Source organism: Cyprinus carpio, chromosome A7 (assembly GCF_018340385.1).
Source record: "Cyprinus carpio isolate SPL01 chromosome A7, ASM1834038v1, whole genome shotgun sequence".
Taxonomy (NCBI): domain Eukaryota; kingdom Metazoa; phylum Chordata; class Actinopteri; order Cypriniformes; family Cyprinidae; genus Cyprinus; species Cyprinus carpio.
In genome coordinates this window covers 2,911,690-2,937,361 of record NC_056578.1, presented here as the reverse complement: position 1 = coordinate 2,937,361, position 25,672 = coordinate 2,911,690, and the positions used below count along the sequence as shown (strand labels likewise).

At 36.9% G+C, this 25,672-nt stretch overlaps 1 protein-coding gene across 1 annotated transcript; it reads right to left on the bottom strand.

Annotated features, from left to right (window-relative positions):
- Positions 1-658: 658 nt before the first annotated feature.
- LOC122145510 (pentraxin fusion protein-like) lies at positions 659-16,294 on the bottom strand. The gene is made up of 7 exons (XM_042759264.1): positions 16,099-16,294; positions 15,934-16,016; positions 12,973-12,994; positions 12,390-12,657; positions 12,157-12,296; positions 2,870-2,952; positions 659-800 (listed from the first exon to the last, which is right to left on the bottom strand). The coding sequence occupies exons 1-7, from the start codon at positions 16,292-16,294 to the stop codon at positions 678-680; spliced, it is 915 nt and encodes a 304-aa protein (XP_042615198.1). The 3' UTR covers positions 659-677.
- Between the last annotated feature and the right edge of the window lie 9,378 nt (positions 16,295-25,672).

Sequence of the window (25,672 nt, the reverse complement as noted above, 5' to 3'; positions counted from 1 at the left end):
AATGTCCTGATTATGTGTACGTGTCTAACCAAAGTCACAGAAGGCTCCAACTATGAAGGATGCAGCTTGTCAAACAGACACACAGAAAGGTAGTTTACTATGCAAAACTGTTATCCAATCACAGCTGTGGGTGTTTACTTCCAAGTCTTCGATACGGCACACCCATAAAAACAGAGCGTTTCTCGAGCTGGTCTCAAAAACAGGGTAGAAAATAGCCTATTGCTTATTGATTTGGATGTTTTTGAATGTAAAAACCACAGGAACGTCATAAGAGGACCTCAGACAACAGTATAAAATAAAAAAGCCAGTTCATGACCCTTTATTGGTACAAATGATCAAGGCAAATTTGATTTCTCATGTCATGATCCCTATAAGTGCTGAAAAGTGTTTTATAGGCTAGTGCTTTTTGCTTCATGCTTTTGTAAAGTGCATTTGTGAGAACATTTGATGCATTTTTTATCCTCCCAAGGGCCTTTATCAATTCTTAAAGGCAAATGTAGCAGTTAAACTACAGTGCTAAAACATCCTACCATTTTTAGCTGATATTTAGGTGTACATATCTAACAATTAAATGAATAATTTTTGAGAAATTACTATAAATTGTTAGTCTAATGTAATAAATCTAATAAAATGATTAAGATATCTGTAACTAAGAATGAATTGCATTAAATAAAATTTCACTTTAAAGAAGAACAAACAGGAGATTGTTTCGGTACAGTCTTGTTCTTCTGGAAGACTTTCCCGTTGGGTTGCATCCTCCATGTCAGCATGACGTCCTTATCGCTCAGCGTCTGATTTAACTAAACACAGAAACAGCCTTCAGTTACTCAGTGGATAAATCCCACGCAGACAAGTTTGAGGCATTTCAGCTCAGAATGAACATCTCTTACTTTACAAATCTTATAGAAAAAGCAGAATTAGTTAAAACTCCAAACACAAAGCATTGTGTTTTCTCTTTACATAAAGACTGACTGAGGTGGCTTTTTGTTCACACTGGTGGAGAAATCTGATCATTTTCTTAAATTCTTAAATTTTCTTAAATCATTTTCTTAGACTGATGTATAAACTGACCTGGCTTCTCATTTCTAAACATTGCGTACTCACTAAATGGACATAGAAAATGCGTACGCAATTTTCCACGCACATATTGGGATTTATAAAAAATAAACTTGCGGTAAATATGTACGCAACGTACGGACATTCTAGACCATGTGTACACACTTTTTTTTCCTGGAGTGAGAAAAGTAATGAAGTAAACAACAATTTTAAAATCTGTTTACATTTCGATTTACACATTTACATTAAATATTCCACTCTCATTAATGGAGATAATCACTGAAATTACATAAAGTCATTATGCAGTAGTTAAAAATTATACGAATTTAGGCATGTTTAGTGGATGCACTTGATCACTTTTCCTGTGGCATGCTGTTTTAATGACAGCGAGGAGTGCTATAGGTGCACAATAATTCATCTTCAAACTAAACTGCATATCTCATGTTATGAGAAAATATTTTAGGTAGAACAATGATCAATGATGCGCACTTCGATACTGTGGCGGACACTGCTGGATTCGGTGGAATGGTCTATATCGTCTGGTTTAAATAGGTCCAGTGATAATATCTTACTGTACAACCACAACTGCACAGAGGTGTTGATGTCGTGTGAAGTCATCTCCACAACATTATGAAAAATACCACTGTATTTGAAGGACACAACTTGAAGAAAATGGTAATTTGAATGTTTGTTTTTTTTATAAAATAGGCTACTTTGTCAGTGACACGCTGAGTGAGACAATTCTATTTACACTTCAATAAATATAGACTAAAAATAGCTAAAAGATGTTCACCTTATCAGCAAAAAATGCATAAATTAAATTTAACATAACAAGAACACTGGATGATTTTTAGCAATTAAAATGGCATGTATACTCCGTATCTCATATTTCCTTGATGTCTTGTACCTTTAATAGTGTTAAATATGGTTTCATGTGCATGGGAATATGCATGGAAATTATATGCAAATGAGGTTATGCATAGTAAAACAAGGCATTGTAAGCTCCATATATGGTGATTTCGGGGAGGAGTCGGGGTGGAGATGCACTTACGCACAATCTTCCCCTGACTGAGATTTATAAAGGAATTTTTGCACAGGTTCTGGCTTACACATGGTTTTATAAATCTGAAAACTTTTGTGCGTAAGCAAAATTTAGCTTTTGTGCATACATACACTTTTAGAAATGAGACCCCTGGGGTCTCATTTATAAATGCTGCGTATGCACAAAATGGGCATATAAACATGCGTATGCAATTTTTCACGCACATATCATGATTTATATTAAAATTAACGTGCCGTAAATATGAACGCACTGTACGGACCTTCTAGACCATGCATATGAACTCCTTTTTCCTGGAGTGAGAAAAGTAATGTATGAAAATGGTAATTAAAAATTAATGTGTATGGCACAAAGGCCATATGGCCATCTCAAATTTCCTTAATGTCTCGGTGTTAAACATGGTGTCACGTGGTGGGAATAAGCATGGAAATGATATGCAGATGAGGTTATCCATAGTGAAAACTAGGCGTTGTAAGCTCCATATATGGTTATTTCGGGGAGGAGACGAGGTGGAAACGCACGTATGCATCTTCCCCTGACTGGGATTTATAAAGGGATTTTTGCGCAGGTTCTGGCGTACACATGGTTTTATAAATCTGAAAACTTTTGTGCGTACACAAAATCTAGCTTTTGTGCCTACGTACGCTTTTAGGATGAAATCTACGGAGAGTTTTATAAATGAGACCCCTGATGTTTTCTGTTTTCTGTGTGTTCAACAATCGATTTTAGTCAGATGAGTATTATAAAATCCACCTTGTTTAAGACGAGCGTCTTCAGTTCAGCTTCATCCACATTCTCAGCAGCTTTCACCTGCACTCGGATCACCTGCTTCTTGGCTGTGGGAGAAACATATCATATATGTTACTCAGTTTTACTATATCTTACTTTATGAACATATAAATCAGGGATTCATAAACTTTTTGTCAGCCAAACCCCTTTGACCAAAAACAGTTACTAATATCTGCCCCTGAGATTAATTTGAGGTATGTGATTTTTCCAAAATTTGTAACCTTTTATGTTGAATTGTATCTTTAATCTTTTTTTTTTTAAGTTAATAAGACATTTAATTAAATTTATTTTAACCAATAAATTGAATTTTGAAAAGTTTAAATGGAAACTGTTTAAATTTGTTATAAAATAACAATTTCGGGAATTTTGGAAGACATTTTGGGAATAAATTAAAATGATTTTATAGGGTCCTACAACTAGGGTCGAGTACCGAACTCTGTATTTTTAAGAGCACCGATCGAGTTACATTGGTACTATTGAGTACTGATTCACATGAAATCAATCGGTGCCAAATTTCAGTACCTGAGAACACATCTGGGTGCGAGAGTAAAGGGGGTCAGAGACCGAATGAGAAGCGCAGTGCTGTGCCACATCTTTGTGTTGAGTGGCGCCACTCGACAACTGTCCGTGCCGACGCTGTTAAAAATCCTGCTGTTAAAAATCCTGTTAAAAATTTGATAGTTTTCCATAAAATCACATTACATTTCTGCCAAATTATTGTTAATGTGCATAATGACTTTATCCTAGGCTGTGTATTGTGCATACTTTGGCACAGCGTTCATTTTTCTGTGGGTCTAATACAGTCCGTATGGTTTATATAGAGAGCTATAATAATTCAGATCACACTTTCTCTTCACATTTGCTCAGTTTTTCAAATTCCGTTCAAACTCAGCAACACAACTTTATTCATTCTTGAAGTGAACTTCTGTCTGTTTGGTGATTAGATTAACTGTTCTGGACTGCTGTCTCCTTGAACTGAATGCAGTGTGTCTGTTGTGTGATATGTGAGTTGCTTGCTGACATTTAGAATTATTTTATCTAGTGTGTAGATTTTCTAAATGCATAACAAAATGTTGAAATTGAGAGGTTTGGATGTATGAATGAATGTACAAAATAGTTCAGGACAGACCTACCAGTGTTACAGTAGAAGTACTGATTTGTAGTGCACACTTTATCATCAAGTGTACGATAATAATTATTTGCACCAGCTCAGTCTTCGTTCCACTTAGTTAATGTCTGAGTAGCGAGTTACATTTATATTTAGTCATTTTGCAGACGTTTTCCAAAGTGATTTACAATTGAGGAATACATAAAGTGATTCTTCTTAAAGAGGCAAACAGAAACAGGAAGTGCTCATAATACCAAGTTTCAGGCATTGTTCAAATAAGTACAAGCTAGAAAGGGAAGGAATAAATAAAGAGAAAGACAAAGCTTTTTTAATTAAGGATGAAGTCATTAAAATTTAGGATGAGAAGTGATTAGTCAACAGAAGAGACTGACGGCAGCACGTGAGTGTTTTGCTTAAACGGGTCATATGTTGCAAGTTCAATTTTTCCTTTCTCTTTGGAGTTTTACAAGCTCTTGGTGCATAAAGAATATCTGTAAAGTTGCAAAGACTAAAGTCTCAAATCCAAAGAGATATTCTTTATAAAAGTTAAGAGTCAACCACTCCCTCCTAAAACAGCTCGTTCTAACACGCCCCCACATGTCTACGTCACGATATGGGAAGATTTGCATAACACCGCCCAAATGTTCACGCAAAGAAAGAAGGCTTAACCTTTTATTCTCTCTGTTGCCGCCGGTGCCATGTTGTGGAGATGCTGTTTGTTTCATTGTGAAAGCAAAACTACTTTGTTTGGCCTTCCAAAAGAGGGCACAACTAGAAATCAGTGGTTAAGTTGTATTTACAACACTGTTCTAGAACAGTTCAACCCAAATATTCAGATGTGTGCAGCGCATTTTACGGAGGACTGTTTCCTGGAAGAGTAGCCTACAATGCCGGTGTCTGCTTCTATAAAGTGCGGCAATTCCAGCTTTGCAAGGACAGTCTGGCGCTTCTGACTCACAGTCTGTAAGTATGTTTACATATTTAAACAATTTGCCACTGATGATTCAAACAAGAGTTATAAGCAGTGTAGAGTAGCGCTTGTTGTTTGTTATTTCTCAGATCGCAAATGCAGACATGGGTTTTATGTTTACGCAGCGCGATACGCAATGCAACACATAAAAAAGACAGTATAAGTCATTATAGTCAGTAATTATGTCCCCACTGGATGCAACAAATGCCTCGTTTGTAATGGGTTTTATTGGTTTTGACTCATCGTGCCGCGACACACGGCATCACAGTATGTTAAGGGCGTAACATTTCCGTCACACGATTGAGGTATTTGGCCAATCACAATGCACTGAATAGCTGGCCAATCAGAGCACACCTCGCTTAATACTTGTTTGTAGATTTGTTGTTTAAATTATTAATACAGAAAAGCATACGCAGCATACGGTGATATGGAGAGACACAGAGGAGACTGTTTTGATTTGAGCAATTGCCCTGCCATATGCTATTGGCTGTGCTAATTAGAAGGTGGCCACAGCTGTTTTCACTTTAGTGTCTCAGACTTTGTATTTATTTGATGTCTGTGCACTGATGCCGAAGCATCGGCGAAAGCCTTCAGGCCTCATGTTCAGTCTCCTCGTGTGAAGACCGACCAGTGTAAAGACCTGCCACTTTACCTGCGCTACTTCACAGAGCAACGAAACCGGCAACACACTTAAGTATTATTTTTATGTTCCCTTTGCACACTGCTTTCCTGTCCTCTTTTTTTCCACCTCTATCCTATGTCTCCAAAACATTCTGGTTGTCTCTCGGCAATTCTCTAATTTCACATGCAGACACAACACAATCTTGCTAACCTGCATCCTATTTCTACATCCTCTACTGCACCTCTTTCTTTCTCTGTGGGTCTCTGGAATTGTCAGTCAGCTGTCAACAAAGCAGACTTCATTTCTGCTTTTTCTTTACAACCCACACTCAGCATCTTGGGCTTGACTGGGACTTGGATTCATCCAGAAGACTCAGCAACCCCAGCTGCTCTAGCTAAGAATTTCTCTTTCTCTCACACCCCACGTCAGGTTGGCCGGGGTGGGGACACTGGTCTGCTAATTTCTAACAAGTGGAAATACTCAGCCCACTCTCCCCTATGCAATAATAACTCATTTGAATCTCATACGATTACTGTAATGGCTCCTATAAAACTCCAGGTTGTGGTAATTTACAGTAGGTGGCCAACCAGAGTGTGCTTTCTACCACCACGAGCACCGCCGCCGCGTCTGCAAAGTGCATTTGTAGCTTTTGACCGCTGAGTGGCGATTTAACCACAAGTTATCAATCAAATGCATCAAAGCACATTTTTGCAAATAGCCGTAAGCTTTGCCTCGCTGGTGTGTTACATTTGACTGCTGCAGTCAGAGGAAAATGAAAGAAAAACACTATAGTTAAAATATTTAATATTCACAGATGAAACTTTAGTAGCCTACTTAATAAGTTATGTTAGTTTATTAGAACGAATAAAACAGAATAAAACACCCACATACTTTGTTATTCGTTACCTGTCATTTATTTTGACAGATAACTACAGTACTTGGGGAAAAGATATCTGTTTGAACACTGATTAAAAATTGTTGCCTGTTTTATAAATTATTTCTATTATTTTAGTAAAACGCGAAGCACTGTATAATTTCGCTCCCATTATTTAGGCCAAACTAAAACAAGAAACGAATAAATTAAACCTGGCCATGATTTAGCTAAATCATTGGAACGGAGAAGAATGAACGGATTAATAAAATGTCCTTACGTTTAAACTCAAGTTCTTTCATTATAATCATCAAAGTGCACACTTTGTAAAAAAAGAGCTTCATTAATTGACAACTTCAGTGATTTTAAAGGGAGCTTTCTTTACTTGCTTTCATACAATTTAATTAAAACTAAAAAAAAAGAAAAAATGCAGCTGCATTTAAATGCAGGAGTGTATTCTATTCCTTAAAATATCAGAGTGCAAGATTTGCGCGGTGCGCATGATGCTGAGTGCGATACGCAACATTTATTCTTATTTTTCTACATATTTTTTCTTCATTACAAATCTTTTTTGGTTTTATTTTGTATCATTGCATGTAAAAATAATTAACTTTGTAATGCATATGCAAAATGTGAAACTGCAATCTTATTCGCAGTCTATAGCATTTTATAATTATCTGTGCAATAATATCTAATTTAACCTGCTTTGTATTTTTATTATTTAATGTAAAAGAGATTTATTAAAACAATCAAAATCAATGAATTGGAGTAGCATCAGCTGTTAAATAATTTTAAAACGTCTAATAGCTTTTAATATACAGGTTATAACTGCATCTGTCTAAGTTGTAGACTTGTGAAGATTTATTTTTAATGCGGATCCCATACTGTAACCTAAAAGAAATGTGCTATTTTACTATTCATATTCATCGCGATTTTCCTTTTTTTCTCCTTTTTTCCTGATAATGAAACTTAAAACTGGGGTGCCTTAAATACATGAGAAATATATCTACAGAAATCTTGAAATGTCTACCTTTAAACGCACCAATTCAAAACGAAAGCAAATACTCCCTGATTATGCACATCCTGTGCAGATGAGAGTCAGCACAGTGAATTTCATCTTGCAGCCAACAAGAAAACAATAATTTATTAATAAATAATTAAAATGTCTCCTTTTTCACAATTATTAGGCTGATTCTTTCTTTGCTTTGTGGCAAACTTAATGCGTGTGCTTGAACGCAGAACATATTAAGGCTTATTATTGATCAGTATTTGTTAGTTTGTTTTAATTTTGAGGTTAGTTTAGTTGTGTATTGAATTGATTGTATTATATTGAATAGTATTACGTGGGGTGGGGGGCTGTTATATTCCCTCTAGACATCTCTGTTAACGTTTTTAAACCATTTTATACACGTTTGCATAAATTCTGCTTTCAGAATGGTCCATAACGGAGAGATGCCTTAACATTGATTTTTCCTCTGAAACACAAAAACGAAAATTGAAATAAAATTGATATTTTATGTTGGTCAAGAATGGTCAACCCTTCTCCATTCTGCAGATATTGTTGCTTCTGGTTTGTGCATTGTAAATCACAGAAAGTCTACAAAATGTTGTCTCAATCTTTTTAATGTCGCAAAATATTTTTACATTTGTATTGCCAAAACGACTGCATAGTTGCTGCATACAATTAAAACTGAAAATAGTACAAAGCAGCATAGGCTATGGGCCTACAGTAAGAACAAAACTGTCTCTTCGGCAGATGCGCATCTCTTTCGCCAGTTTCTTTGTCTCTCTCTCAGAAGTGCCTCATCTCTCCTGAGATAAAACAAAAACATATTATATTGTATGTAATACTCTTTAGGCCTGTGCGGTTGCAAAAATTTCAAAAGCCAAACCCAAAGAGGCATGAAAACACTTTGCCTAAACTTGCTCTGCAAGTTTGAAACCCTCATCAGACACTGTCCATATGAAAGAGCAAGAGATTCACACCTTTATTATTCAACCCCCACAAGCTATACAGAACTACCCCCACTTTTCATTCATCTCACTTCGCAATAATAAAAATAACCGTGTCATCAGGCAGATAATTCTTGTGTGTTTATTGTAGTGTTTAAATGCTTATCATACATATATATATATATATATATATATATATATATATATATATATATGTGTGTGTGTGTGTTTATTTGTATATGTGTGTATATATATATATATATATATATATATATATATATATATATATATATATATATATATATATATATATATATATATATATAAATATATATATATATATCAGGCCCAGATTGCCTAATCGAGAGCACTAGGAGGATTTCCGGTGGGCTGGTCTGTTTTCTTGGCCGCAAGGAACGGTGTGTTTTCATGTTACTGGGTTAAATTTTGCTGCCTGCACATACAGCAGCGCTACTCTTTTTATTTATCATTTTCTCGCAGCCCATATTGTTATTTTCACCAGACCATAATAATAACAAATTCTCAATTGATAATTAATCATTCTTTTTTGCAAAAATCATTGTTATTTGTGAACATAGGCATTTGAGGCAAGCTATAAGACCAAGTGGAATCCTCTGCCAGCTGCTCCCGTTTCACAGCAAGCGCGACTCGCGCTAACTGACCCAGGTTCACCGTCGCAAGTTTTGATTTTACAAAATCAGTTTGAGGCAAATGCAACTTATTTATCATAAGCCCAACATTTAGCAAGGCAGGAAAAAATTCTGTCTATCTGATGGAAGACATATTTCATTGTAAGTTAATGCTGTTAAATAGAGAGAAAGAAAAAAATACATTGAAAAAACAAACAAAACAAAAAAAACTAGTTTTGGCTATTCTTAAACTTGGACCTCATTATACTGAAGCATCAATCCAAACTCCAGAAGCAACCTACACTCTCTTTAAGTGTTCTTTCATTGAAAAGTACGCAGTTTTATTCATTCACAGGCTATATGGTTGAAATAATGTTTTAGTTCCGAACTTTAAGTGCCATTGTTTTAAAAAAAATGCTTTATTGACAGACGTTTCATAGACCTTCAGGTTTTTTTTTTATTTATAAATTTTTTTTTCATAGTAGATTTAACTTGAATCTCAGTACTATTAAACTGACTTTAAAATCTCAAGGAGTTTATAAGTAAATGAACTTGTATCTTGTATAGTAACCGAAGACCTTGATTGCATGTTACCATGAAACTAACAATATAATTTGATTGTTTTTAAAATTAACAACTCCTGTATAAAATGGGACAGCAACCTAAAAACCCAAAAATAAATTGTATATAGATGATGTTTAGATTGTGGAAGGTTGTGCGACGGGGTGGGCAGGTTGAGTGTGAGTGCACAATTTTTAGGGCGAGGAGGCTTTTTTGTTTCTTAAAGTAATTTTCAGATGCAATGGGAAAAAAAACGGGATAAACACAAACACGAAACTTGAAAACAGTTAACAACATAGTCTAGATTAACCCACAGTTTAAATAGCAAATTTTAAGCAACGTGGAACGTTGCTCACGCATTATGGCATGGTGAACAGCTGTGCTGTTTCCAATATATATGTGCATGTGAGGCACAAGCATGATCAAACAGCTGAAACAGTAAAGGCATAATTTGAAAAATCAAGAATGATAGCAGAGTTAATAAGAATTTTTCTTTTTGCCAAGAATTAAATTAAAAATGAAAACATTTACCTTTTAATCTGTGTATTTATATATACGTTTAATAAAAAAAGCATGCAGTAAGAGCCTTTGTGTAAAGGTCTTTCTTTTAATATTTGATGTGTAGACTGTATCCTAAGACTATCCCACATTTTGAAATTCACTCACTGTAAATTTTCTAATGGTTTTTAAGTATTTTACAATGTTATATTATTGTTGTTTTACTTCGTTGTTTTATCTCCATTTACAAACCAAAATTTTACAATTACAGTCAGTTTGCAACCCATGCCTTTGCGCCACCTGGCGATAGTTTCGCAAATAACTTTAACACGCGACTGACTTGCAGTTAACGCGGCGGCCCTGCGGCGGTGGAACACGCAGCAGTATTAACCATTTTGGTTGTCCACCTACTGTACCGCCCTCCTGGGCAAATTCTAGCACCTTCCTAGAGGAGCTGGATGGGCTGCTGTCCTCATTCCCGGAGGATGGCAGTCCACTTTTAGTCTTTGGCAACTTCAACATTAATCTGGACAAGCCTTATGCTGCAGACTTACATTCGCTCCTAGCTTCATTGATCTCAAAGGACTTGCAACTACAAGCATGCACAAATCAGACAACCAACTTGAATTAATTTATAAATGCAATTGTATTGCAGACAACATTTTGGTAGAACCTCTACATATCTCTGTCCATTTCTTCATTACATTTAAACTACATTTTGCTACCTGTGTGCCACCTACCCCTATACTGGTTACTTTTAGATGAAACCTATGCTTTCTTTCACCCTCCCATCTTTCCCCTGTTGTATCCTCCTCTCTTCCCTCAACTAACCATTCCTCATCTCTGGATGTGAATGCAGCAACTGACACTTTATTCTCTACTTTAACCTCTCAGACCAGCACAGGCTGCCCCTTCTAAACCCTGGTTATCCGATGTTCTTCGTGAGCATCGGACCAAACTCAGGGCAGCAGAGAGAAAATGGCGCAAATCAAAAGATCCATCAGACCTGAGTATGTATCAGTCTTGAACAGCTAGCCAGCCAAGCAGCACCTCAGCCTGGAGAGAGGTGCCTAGCAGTACACACATACGCCTTTTTATTAGTTTGTACAAATAATTGTTACTCAGTTAGTAAAGGTCTTTAGGAAAAAATGGAAAAGGTAGGCTAACTTTCTGCCAGGACATTGTTTGTGAAGTTTACAGACATTTCCTGTAACCCTACACAAAATGCAAAGCATGATTTTAAATAAATGTAAAATGCTTGTGAAAAATCAATAAAGAAATCTATTTCATATTAACACAGTACATTTTGCCCAAGTTTTATGGACTTTTCTTAGAGTGTGGCATACTAAACTAATGCTTAAAACTATAACTGTTCAGAATGTGTAGTTTTACCACATAAAATGTAATTGTTCAAAAATGTGTCACTGTTCAATAATTTATTGTTGAATATAAATATAAAATATCTAATTATAAAAAAGTTTTGTATTTATATTACATTTACAAATATATTTTAAATGTTTCTATCATTTTTGCAAACATATCTAAAATTAAATATTTCAAATCATATTTTTGAGATTTGAGAAATATCATTGTGTATTCTATGCAATGACGCAATGACGCAATTTTGCAGCATGTAATGACATCATCACCCAATGACATCACAATGTCATTTAGCAACTTTTAGCAACAAATCAACCTGCTTTAGCAACATTCCCTGAAAAATATTTGGCAACACTGCTGCCCGCGAAAACTCAACTGTCCTTCCAATAAGATTCCAGTAAGAATCTGTGCGATCAGGAGTTTCCCACTAGAGTGAAAAAATTCCCCATGCAGATTTCACTGCATGTTCAAGTTAATCATGCAATTTTGACCAACAGATAGATGCTGGGCTTGAAAGTGACATCTTTGTGAGCTGTGCTTCGTACATCTCTACACTATTGACAAAGGACAATAGATCTATTTTTTCCACGTGAAATTTCACTAACATTAACCATCTAGAATGAGGTGTCAGAAATTACCTGTTCCATAAACCTCCACCTCACACAGCGTGAGATACATCTGGATGTTAGGAATGTACATGTTCACATAACGACCTTCCATTCCACCGCAAGAGAAACTGACAGTACTGCCTGCTGGAACAAGTGAAGTGACACCACACCTGCAGAGAGAAAGAGAGAAACCACGACACAATCAGCAGACCTGCTGAAATCCGGTTCTCCTGACACATTCATAACTGTTTTCATAACTTCACCTGGGATTGTTGTTGCCGTTGTTTACCAGAGAGTTTCCGATGCGGATCTCTACTCCAGTCGTTTCATCCAGCCAGCCGTCATCTCTGTTGGTGATGGTCACTTTGTAAATGTTGTAATAATCCAGCAGGTCCAGCCTCCACCACGGGTTGAGCTCGTATCCTGTGTGGGAGCAGCTTGGAGTGTTTTTGATGCCGTCAATGGCCTTTGCAGCTCCCCAGGCGTAATATGTGCTCGACTGCACAGCCTTTCCTTTTAATGCCAAATTCTCTATTAAAAAAAAAAAAAAAAAAAAAAAAAAAACATTTAAAGAGATAGAGGGTCAAGACTGAAATGTGTGAAGTTTCAGTACATTCCATTTGGGTCAAAATATTAAATTCCAATCCAAAACACTCCATTCCATTTACTACTACATTAAAATCTGAAGTTAATATTTTTAATGGATCTGCACTTACATGAACTAACTACGAGCAGTTGTATTTTATTAACCAACATTAACAAAGATTAATAAATACTATAAGTTGTGTATTGGTTAATGTTAGTTAATGCATGTTAACTAATGGGACATTAGTTACTACTTTTTACCTTTCAAGTTTACTGAACTGCCCTGAATGGAAAAGACACCTGTTACAAAAACAAAATATTTCCATTGCTTTCTGGGATGTCCATCAAGTTTATGTTGCATTTGATTCTTTGAAAATGTTCATAAAGAATAGCTAAACAGCATCTATAATTGTAAATAATTTGATTAATGCATGTCATTTATACACACCCAAAAGTAAGAACAGATAAGAGAGTCCCTCCATCTTGTTTTTTAAAGACCATTGACCAAATACGCGTGATTGTCAGATATGACAAAGGCATCTATCCCTCCTTTTATTTGTGTTTCTCTTAGCAGCTCAAGTCTCCACCCTTAGGAAATTCTGACTGACAGCTTGCTGAATATATTTCACACATCATAGGACCTCCAGAACTGCTTTTCTCAGCGCACATCTCAGGTCAAGTCTGATTTACTAAACAAATCTGGCAAAATGCAAATGAAGATGAGGACCTTAAGGATTTTTTTTCCTGGCACTAAAATAAATAAATAAATAAATAAAAAGAAATGACTGGTACTTAAGCTTCATTTTCATACAGTTTTTCTTCATCTAAATAACTAATATACAAGAAAACATCATCATGCTTGAAAAGTTTCACCTCTCCATGAGTTTCAATATTAGTGTTAGTTCAGAATAAGAACAGCTCCTAAAAGGAATCATCTAAAATAAGTTGAATCACCATAACCATGTTGCGTTGTCCAATGTGAGGCTTTTTTCTTCTTGAGCATCTTTTATCATTCAAGGAGTTTATTCTGAATGAGAAGAAACGATTGTTGTAAAGTATCATAAAATCAATATGTGGTACATCTGAATGAAAGCAATGGTTTAAATAGACGAGAAAATCATGTGCAATAAAGAAGACATTCAGAATAAGCATGTTTTAAAAATGCATGTTTAAAAAAAAATAAGGAAAATATTTAATTTTATTTATCATTGGCAGCTTGACATAATAAATCATAAATTATGCAATGTGGAGGGAAATTATTTTTGACAAAGTATTTCCACAAGGTCAAACATTTCAGGTTTTACGATTCTTGTAGGAACATTTTTTTTATATATACATATATATAATTCTGTAAAAAGATCATTTGTTGTAGCTTTAACTTGTCATTTAGTGTGATGATTAAAATACCCTGATAAATCGTTAATGAACAGAAATTTTCAGCTGATTACAACATTTCTTAAATTTTGTGATGTTTACAGATTTATTCTGTCTTGAATGTTTGTTTATTAGACACTAGATTATCAACAACAACATATGGACAAATGACAATGTGATCAACATTTGTTTACACTAATCAATTATTCTCCTTTCATGTTTTGTCCATTTTAAACCCCCTTTTTATTGCTTTGTCAGGTTGCGTCCAGGAGATTGTGTTTTGGTCTCTGGTGGAAAATTGTTCAATCACTGAAGATACACTGAAAAAAGACTCAAGATTTTCACTCATCTGACATCGTATAGAATAGGTAAAACTCAGTAGAAATGCATTACAATATGGAAGGGCCAGTGGAAATTCTCGTAACGACGCAAATCACCAGGAACATAGTGTGAAAGTACAGCTGTAGAAAGTTGCTTTTGTTCTTCCTCCAGTGATGAAATCTGGACAAATGCTTTAAATCTCTACACGTATGGTAATTATAGCAGCTCCAGATGAACCCACAGACCTTTGGTTAATCTCTTCTGATTTCCACTCCATCAGAATGATCTCTGATCATTTCCATGTTGTTTTGTGTGTATTTGAATGATCTCAAGCAGGATGTAAATCAGGAGCTCCACAGGAGTCCATCATCTGCTCAAAGCCCCCCCAAAAAAGAGCTGTCACTTCATACATATCACAGACTGTAAACGTTTGGCCATTTTTCCTCAAACACAGACATAAGCACCACTGTAAGCAATTAGTGTTCAGAAAGACACTTTTTTTGTAAAGTGGATCAACTGGAATGTTTTCCTTCAACAATATTTTACTTCACATGGCTGACATCTTCTTTTGTGAGGTCAATCACCCAACATTCAAAATATGTTTAGGCTTAAACTGAAAATTAATGTTTTAACAATTTAACAAACAAACTAATAAACTTTTATTTTTAAGTTTGTTCTTTTAGTTTTTTTTTTTTACTTTTTTTTTACTTTTTTTTTTTTTAAAGGGGACATCAGATGCCCATTTTCCACAAGTTGGTATGATTCTTTAGGGTCTTCATGAAATATCCTCAACATACGTTTGTTAAAATTCCTCAATGGCCGGGTAAATCCTTTTTACCTTGTCAAAAGCAGCTCCATTCATAGAGTTAAAATGTATGAGACTGAAACAAAATATTTTATTAAAGTTAGTACTATTTAAGAAATCTGATCTGTTCAGTGGTGGAGCCAGGATGTTTTCATAGGGGTGGCCAGAGAGGGGCCAGCAACCAGCCTGGGGTGGCACTGGCACAGAAATTGCCTCTAGGTTACATATGTAACCCTAGTTCCTCGAAGGAACGAGACGCTGCGTCAGAGACTCTTTGGAAATGCCTCTAGCAAGACCAGTTCTGAATCATATGTGCAATCAGTCCAATGGAAGAGAATACTGTCACGGACGGGTGATGTAGTGACCAGGAAGCATAAAAGCACATGCGTTGCGGTCGGCTTCAGCTTCTAGAAATGAAGCAAAGCTCTGGAAGGGATGCAGGAAGTATGGCTTCACGACGCAGCGTCTCGTTCTTTCGAGGAACTAGGGTTACATACGTAACATAGAGATGTTCCTCTTCAGGAACTTGAGCTGAGTCGGAGACACTTTGGGAACGAGATGCCCATGCCGCCAGAATTACAAATCCCTGCCTAGTGTTGAAGAGCACAGCTATGGCAAGAGAACAGAAGAGTGGCTTGAAGGTCTAGGTCGTAGAACCTGACAAAAATGAGGGGCGCGGACCACCCAGCAGTGTTGCAGATGTCCTGAATAGGAACACCTACCATAAAGGCCTTGAAGGCCGCCATACCACGTGTCGAGTGAGCCTTGACCCCCAAAGGTGAGGGGAGATAAGAAGACTCGTAAGCTGTTGAGATGGCATCCACTATCCATTGACTTAAGGTGTGCTTAGTTGCAGGCAAACCTTTCTTAGGGGGACCATAACAAACAAATAGTTGTTCTCCACTGGGCAGCTCTATGGACATATGTGTCCAATGCTCGCACTAGACACATGCAATTTAGCTTCCTCTGGTTGGGCTCCCTGAAGGAAGGAGGGCAAAAGGATCGGAGGACAATAGGCCGTGGTGTAGAGGTGGGGACTTTGGGGACACACCCTGCTCTAGGGTAAAGAAAAGCTCTGGCCATGCCGGGCGCAAAGTCTAGATATGAAGGGGCCACTGAAAGGGCCTGGAGATCTCCAACTCTTTTTAGAGAAGATATCACCAACAAAAAGATAGTCTTAATAGTGAGATGGCAAACAGATATATTCTCAATGGGCTCGAAAGGGGGCCTGCAGAGAGCTTCTAAAACTACAGCCAAGTCCCACAGGGGAACACGAGTTTGTACCCACAGCCTCAGCACACCGCAGAGGAAACGTATAACTACGGGGTCTTTTCCCACTAAATGTCCACCAAGAGGGGTGTGGTAGATATAGCCGATATAGCCGCCACATAGACCTTCAGGATGGAATGGGTTAACCCTGTGGAGAATTGAGCCTGCAGTAACTCCAGCACTGTACCAATCGGGCAGTTAACTGGGTCAAGCTGGTGGTCTCTGCACCAAGAAGTGAAGAACAACCTTGGTTGAGAGACCGGAAGCTATGAGCTGTGCCCCCTCAGGGGCCACACCCACAGCCTCCACAGCTCTGGGCGGGGGTGAAGGATGGTGCCCCCTGCCTGCGAGAGGAGATCTCCCATGGAAATCTCCCATGGAGAGCCGTCCAGAAGAGATATCAGAACTGAGAACCAGACTCGACCCGTCCAGTATGGGGTGAATAACAGCAGACGAACCTCGTCCTGGCGTACTTTTGTCAGAACTCCCGGAAGCAGAGCGATCGGGGGAAACGCGTACAGATGTTGCCTTGGCCACGTCTATACCATAGCGTCCAGCCCCAGGGGAGCTGGATGAACTAGAGAGAACCAAAGGGGACATTGTGCTGTCTCCTGAGACGTGAAGACGTCCACCTCGGCCTGACCAAATACTCTCTATATCTGCTTCACCACCTCAGACACGCACCAGCCTGACCTGCCACCGTGCACCCCTTGCCCACCAACGCAGATGTAGTACGTAGCAATTTGGAGGGCAAGACCGGAGCCTTTAGAGTTGATGCTACGTCGGGGGACAGATAGCTCGCGAGCATCTCTTCCACCCGCGGCATCGCTCTATAACATACGGGATGAAACCAGTCTCGCCCACATTCTCAGTGTGGAAATTGGGAAAAAAGGCAGGCTCCGGGATGGAGGTGGTGGCCGAGATCATAAAAACCACTCATCTAATTTACTTTTCTGTGGTTCGGCTTGTTTCTCGGCGGGCCAATCAATATTTTACTTGGCTAACGCACGAGTAACCACCTCCAAAAGCTCCTCATACTGTGTTGACTGAGGGGGCGAATCGGGGCCATCCCCACTAGGAAAGCTAGCAAAAGCTCCCTCCTCAAAGCGAAGCATACACAGTGGTAGCTTTTACAATGCAGACAGTTGGCTCCCTCGAGAGCCGACTCCGCATGCTTCGTCCCCAAGCAAACCACGCACAGACTGTGTTTATCCCCACTCATGATGTAGCATGGGCGGGGAGGAACACAGCCTATAACGCGATTCAATTTCACCCTTAGTCTGATGCTTTGACTTTCCCTCAGCCTTAGACATATTGTTCTTTTTTTGGTTCTCTTAGTGTCTGAAATGAGTGCTTATGTGACTGGACGAACAACAGTAAATAAGACTCACAACACAGAGCATGAACTGACACACACACAGAGCTTTGCTTCATTCCTAGAACTTGAAGCCAGCCGCAATGCATGTACTTTTATGCTTCTCGGTCGCTACGTCACCCGTCTGTGAAGGTACACTCTTCCATTAGACTGATTACACATATGATTCAGAGATGGTCACGCTGGAGATGTTCTCAAAGTGTCTCAGATGCAGCTTGAGTTCCTGAAGAGGAAATTCATTATTTCAATAAAAAATGTGTTTGATTATGTAAGGAGTGAAATTATTTCCTTATGAAATGAATTCTTTGTGAAGCCAGACTTTCAGGAATTCTCGCAGTGCAAATGCAGATGCACCAAAACAATGGGCTTTGATCTCCTTGTGGAGCCAAACAAACAGATAGGACGATCTGGAAGAAAGACCATTTGCTCTTTGGTACCTTCACCCATCCTTCCCCCCAGGGCACATGGTCCAGGCAACTAAAAGTTGTTACGCTGACATAAAACATTTACTATATCTTCAGGATTCATGATTGTAAACTTTTCATGTTTGGTGTCATTTTAAAGGTCTTTGTGCGATTGGTAAAATGGTCTCAATTTCACAGTAGTCACTTGTATTATAAGAAAGATTGAAAACTTTTGTAGAATTGTGATCTGCTGAGAAGGGGGTATGTCCCCCTTTAGGGGTCTTTGAGAATGTTTATCTCCAGCCAGGTGTGACCCTGATGTGATCACGGGAACCTAAAAAACCAAAAGGTCTTTTATGTTTTTACTACTGATTTGAAGATTTCTTTGTTGTCTGGTCTGAGTATTTAAGGGAATTGACAAAACACTACTGTGCGATTCTGTAGCCAGAAAGCCCGTAGTGTGGAGTGTATTTCATATGCTCCATACTATGTATCTTCCTGAAGTCAGGAATACTATTATTTATTCAAGAATGCAATTGTGTTAAACACATTGTGCCTACAGAGCACACTGTATAGTTGTTTGTGCTACTACATGTACACATTGGCTAGTTAAATTTATTCCCTAAAACACCTGAGTGCTTTGCTATGCATTTTAGACCATGTGTCTTAGATTAGGATAACTGTTACATGTGTGACTATGTTTAATTTGTGTGCCTCCTGCATGGATCACTTGGTCCGTTCCCAATATGGCTACAGTGTCTTTGTGCAGAAGCAAAGTTGCAACACAACTGCAATGTGATTTACAATTACACTATCCTTTCTAAATTGGCTTCTAATTATTTTCATTATGTAATTGGCATGATACAATTTTACCTGACTGATAATAAATTGTTATATTTGATTTATACTGCATTATTCTTAATTCATTATTACTAGCAGATTAAAGCGAAGGTATTACCTCAAATCTGTGTTCAGGATTGTTCATACGAAAGGATTAATAGATGGAGCATGGGGCACATCAACTGAGTCCATTTCGATTTCTGACTATCACTGTCTTAAATAAGTTGCAGTTTTCGTAAATATATAAAAACTATGCTTTTTGTACGAGTAAGCAGGGCGCGACCGACTTAAAGGTAGATATTTACCCTGCATCCAATGTTTAAGATCAGAACTGACGAGTTGTTTGTGTCCGGGAAGAGCATTCAATCGGCCGAAATGTTACTTCTAAAGCGATACCGGGTCTGCAGTGAACGAATAATTGAAAGTATGGGATTTTCAGAATACTCAAATATCTAAATTAATAAACAATTGATATCTGTGATCAGCTTTTGATAGAAATATTGCCCAAATTTAATGATCACGTGAAATTGGAGTCAGATTAAACATGGAGCTAGACTAAAATTCAGACTAAATCCTGATAAATTCAGAAGCGCAAATAAAAGACCGAATACGCATTAAACCTTTGACCAGGCCGCTGGATTCCACTTTTTGGGCTGGCGGGTGGATCCTTACAGTTGGTGACCGTCCCTCTGTGATCTCCCATCTCCTGTTGGCGAGGGTCTTTTCAGCGCATCATTCAAATGTGCTCCAGAAAGAGGTTTGAGCTTCTCCTTCCTTTTCTCCAGCTGCTGCAGTAAGTCAATTCTTATTTGCCTTTTTAAAAAATGTTGAGGGAAAGCTTAGATGCACCCCATATAGGTATACTTTTGTTGAAAGAGTCGAAATGCTCATTTTAGACCGGAGACTGCAGAAATCTGGTGGGGCTTAAGAATTAGACGAAACCACATGAATGAGTAGATGAGGAATGAAGGCTCTTGAACCAAAATTAAAATTGGAATTACATCATCCAAATTTTATTCTGGTGCTCAACAGAGGGCTTTAAATTGCAACCTAAATTCTGATATTGATAATTTCCTGTAACTATTGTCTATTGGCTTTACAGCTATAACTTTGCAACATTTGAAAAGGAAACATTTATGTGCAAAGAAGTTAAGAGAAATTATGATTGCATAAACTGAAAAGATAATTAAATTCTCATTAGAATCTTTTGTATGTCAAAGTGAGGTTGGGCAAAAAAAAATAAGAGAATCTCAAAGGAATCTCTAATCTGGCAAAAAATTGTCTCAATCCCAGATAACTACTGCTGCCATGCAGAAGTCTCAGTGACTGTGAATAAAAGAGACATGAGTAATTCTAAATCTAAAAAACTATAATGCATGTAATGACAATTTTGATGCTACAAAGAGGCGTGTACCCAAGCCTGAGGGTTAAACACATTCAAAGGACATCCACAACCTCTCCTGAGGGAGAATTAGTTAAATTAACTGAATTAAATGTATTGAAAATCTCTCAATAGTAGTAAAATCTCTGATCTCACAATATTTGGCTCAACAACACTGCTTAAAGTTCAGTCTTACAGCTTATAGCTTGGTTTTATTTTAGATTTTACAAAAATTACTACACACTTGTATGATTCTCAGTCTTTGTCTTTAAGAAGACAGACAAACATGAAGAGACCATAAATCTAAAACAACATGTGTACTTTGTATTTGCATTTGCTCTGGGTTTGCCCAACCCCCAAACTTTCTCACACTCAAAAAGATTCTCAAAAGAATGCAACTAGTGGCATCTCAGCTCAGAAGCAAAGAAAATTGTTTCCAATTCCACGTTGTAGTCACAAAAATCTTTTGATTGAGCAATGATCTGACCCATGCTTACAGTACTGTATGTGCTCTCAGTGCATTAAATGTTTACAGCAGCAAAACCTGTAACTGGTTTCCAGTTTGGCCTGCTGCTGTGCACACAATGCATGTCAGGACTGCTGTGGTTACAGGGCCAAATCAAGAGTTTATCTTCAGAAAGGTCAGTGAGATGATAACCACTCATTCTGAACAAGTTGCTCTAGAGGCCCTCCAGAGACCAGTAACAAAAAGTATTTTAATATATACTATTTTTAATGTAATATAATTTATATTATAACAACCTTATAATATATTATATTACAATGGCCAGGAATGGCCTTTAATCTCATGATGATTCAGCATTGATTTAGAAGAAGAAAGAAAGTTGTAGAAGAAAAGTAGAATGATCAGAATGTAGAAAGAGGGAATGCGTAAGTAGAAAGAAGTTGGAAGCACTATTAGTGCTGGGGAAAGAGAAAAACAGAAGGTGGTAAGAAGCAAAAACTCCTAGGAAAGGAAAATGAAAGGAATTATCAAACTAATGAGAAAAGAACTTATTTATCTTCTATTTGTGCAAAAATCTTTGATGAGAGAAATTAACATGTCCAGAATTTACCAACTAAAACGATTAATCTGATTGCAATATCTTGAATGGACCAAATCCATCCAAGGCCATAAGATGTTTTAAATTTGATTTTATTAATCTGCGACCCAGTAACAAGGGAAGGTCTAAGTTTTGTCTTCTATGTTGCAACAAAACCACAAACACAGTGGCTCAAGTGTTAGCAAACGAAACCATCCCTCTCTTGGAAGGACAACGCATATGGAATGTAATCAGAAAGATAATTTTACTGGACATGTGATTAAAGTTGTGTGTAATGTTAAAATCAGGCAGAGATTTATGAATCTTTATAGACTGCAAAGATGGAAATAGTCAAATGTATGAATAGGATAAGAAAATGCCAATTGCTAAGCTAACAATGCAGCAGTAAAATCTGGCAGCTAATGCTCTAAGCACAGATCTGACTAGTGTAAATGGTATCATTTAAAAGTTAAATTTCCCAGCAGATCTGGGTATCATAATGCCTGCAACACAGCAGACTGTGTAAATTATGCTGTAACAGCAGCTTAAGGTGCGACATGCTTAGACTGTGTTAAAACATTAGCTTCTAGATCTGACCATTTACACTCAGTTTGTTTTGGCGTTTTGTTTACAAAACATGATCATGACGATATATGTCTTGGTAAACTAAAACAAATTTGGTCCTGATGGTATGCAATCTTGGATTGCAACCATCTGAAACAACTGTTTGGCTGTGGCCATTACAGGAAATTAAGATCCACCAGTCTTCAAGCAACTTGTGAAAAGGCTCAAGACTAAGCTGTTTTTCTTTCAGGTTTACTGCTGCCATCTCTGAGGGACAAATTCCACAAGGACATCTGGTCCCACCTACACCAACTTGCACACACAACAAGGAGATGGGTGTGGGGATACTACAAGTGGTCATTCACACCTCAGCACTGTACAAGTAATTACATGACCTCCCAGTGTAGCACTGGAACTAAATTATGCAACACAAATTATGGTAGACTAGACATCACCCATCTCCTATACACATACATACACACAAACATACAGAACACACTTTCATTATTACAACTACACAATACACTTACCTGGTATTGAGCATACGGACATCCAGGTCTAAATTACTCACATCATTCAAATTTATCACACATTATTCACCTCATACATATAGGTCAAAATAAATTATTTTTTTTATTTCAATTATGGCAAACATTTTTGCAATTTTAAAATTTTGTGCAATTTTTATGGTCTTATGAACTTACTGTATGTAAACACTCTGGGAATTTTGTCTGGCAACTCGACCTCTTCTGTGTCCGTGCCTCTCACTCACCCTGCTACAATATCTACAATGTGCATGCAAATACACCTTTGTTGAGCCCCACCTTAAACATTTTATTTAACCAATCCTGGCTTGGAAACTGTCATTCACAGTTTTGTCTAAGAGTTGTATAATAAATGTTCTGCATCTTTGGGTGATTTTAAACTGTTTTATACAGAAGAAATTCTGGAAATAATATGGAAATTCTGGAATAAATTATGGAAATAAAAATGTAGCTGGAGCATGTGTAAAAGTGGTAGGCTATACAGAGAGGACTTAAATAGGCTTTTGTCCTGGTTTATATCGTAATGTTAAGACTTGTGTGCTGTGGATTAAATTTTGTTAGCCTTTATTTACAAAAAATTAAATATAACATAAAAATTAAGGAAATAATTAGAAAGTTGAAAATAAATATTGGGTAGGGTAGGTGTAGGGGGGGCTTTATTGTCTCAGTTAGGTGGCATCCATTTAAAAATTTACACTCACTAAGTTATTATTGCGTACTGTTTTATAATGTACTACAATACTGAGGTGCAGATAATTGCCACTATTTGAAATAAATAGTATAAATAGCAGAAAATTTTGCTATTTTAACATAGTGTAAATATAATCTATAGCTATTTGCACTCAGTGTGAATGGCACATCTTTAAAAAAAAATAGTGTAAAGAGAGTCCATTGCTATTTGCACTTAGTGAAAATAGCATCTATCGCTAAGAAAATATGCTATTTGCACTTGTGCAAATAGACGCTGCCTAAAAGAATGCAATGGCGCTCATCACTGAACACAGCAGAATATCATCATCATGGATCTCTTGCTATAATACAATACAATACTCCCACCTTGTGGGTTATTTATGGAAGCTCATTTCCGCCACTAAATAAAGAAATTAATTAATAAATTAATTAATAAAGAAGAGCAACTTTTTATCTCACAGTTTTAAAATTTATATCTCGCATTGTCTATATATCGCAATTCTGAGAAAAAAAGTCAGAATGAATGGTAAGATAAAATCTGCAAATTAGGCCTACCTTTATTTTTTTAAGGTAGGCCTACCTTTCTTTAAATAAATAAATAAAAAATAAATAAATAAACATTGTTTTTCATTGTCTAAATATATAATGAATAAATTCAGATGAGCAGTTTGTGATTTTCTGCCTTTATTGAAAATTACACCGCATTTGGTCTATTTTGCAACATGATTTAATTAAAACACAGCGCTATACATACATGAACGCTGGAGACCTTTTACCACACAAGGCTGCATCCAGATTTATTTAATAATCCATGAAGCATTTATCCAGTAGCTTTTCTCTCCGTGACAACAAAAGCAGACTTTTATTATGTTGTTAGCAGCTAGTAGAGTAGGCGGGGAGGAGCTAAGTAAATTTATTCGCACATCACACAACAGCAATTAGACTAGGAACAATTGCAATTCACATATCTTAAACTATAATTGTGACTAGCCGAAATTGAATTAGGGATATCTCTAATTACATTTGTGGATGTATGACGCGTCTATTGAAGATATCTATAAAGTAATTACAGATATCTTAAATGGAGTTTTGACTAGTCAAATCATATTTAAAGATATCGCTAATCTGATTTCGTACAAGTGCAATTATAATTGCAGATATCTCTTATTGTCATTGTGACTAGTCGAATTATAATTATGACTTGTCAAAATACAATTGTTCCTATCTTAAATTATATTTATGGATAGTCAAAACAAAGTTTTAAATGCTAAAACGGCTTGCGATATGGTTAAGCACATTCTGCTCAAGCCGTCAAACTGACGTCACAAGAAAGGCATGCCATTCTAGAGCGAAAGCAAATTATCAGATTTTGATTAAAGATTCCAAATCAAAACAAAAAAATTCAGAGGATTAACTTGCACAGATAAATATTGTACATTTTGATTGGACTTTAACATCTCAGGTAATGTCCGTGGTATGATGACAATGACAGTGGTTACAGATAAATATATTTTAATTGATCAAAATTATTGTTAGGAACAATTCAGTTGCGCCCCTACTAAATTCTGTGTCCTTGAATTGAAGGCATTTTTTATAAACAAATTTGGAAAAAAACAAATAAAAGTTTCCAAAGTCTAATGTAGTCTGGGATAGTTTGAGTTATCTGCCTCAGGCAACGGCAGCATGGAGCACAAGTTAAATGAACAATTCTTCACTTTAATACAAGTTATAACGTGAATGTACATCAGAGGATATATTGAAGTACAACTTACAATCATGCATCATTTCTGTGCCTACAAGTGGTTTTAACCAGGGAATCATCAGTATAACAGCCTGTGAAGTGTTAGTTAGGTGACATCTACCTCAGGAAGATAAAACCATCTAATCTTATCACCAGAATTCTAAATACATTAGGCCTATACATTTGTGTAGAATATAAAGAAGTTCTTATAACAACTATTGAAATGACTATCCCCTGGTTTCACAGACTAAAATCTAAATCTGAGCTGTTTCAACTGAAAGAAAATTGCTCTGACTGATCTTAAAATAAAAGTTCACAATGTAGCCTAGTAAGCCTACTTTTCTTTAAAGGTGTCATGACATGGTTTTTTTTTATTTTTATTATTATGGTCCCCTAGGTGCAATTATAGTATTACTATAGTTTTTTAAAAAAAAACTTTTAAAATGTAGTGAATTATGACATTTTCCCACCCTGTTTCTCATCCTTTGATTCAAACAGTCTGTTTTTGGGTTGTTTCCCCTTTAAGAGTTCAGTGTTAACGCCCATTGTTATGATTGGCTAAACGACAGTGCCTATAGATCAATTAATAACGCCCCCAGCCAGAACATT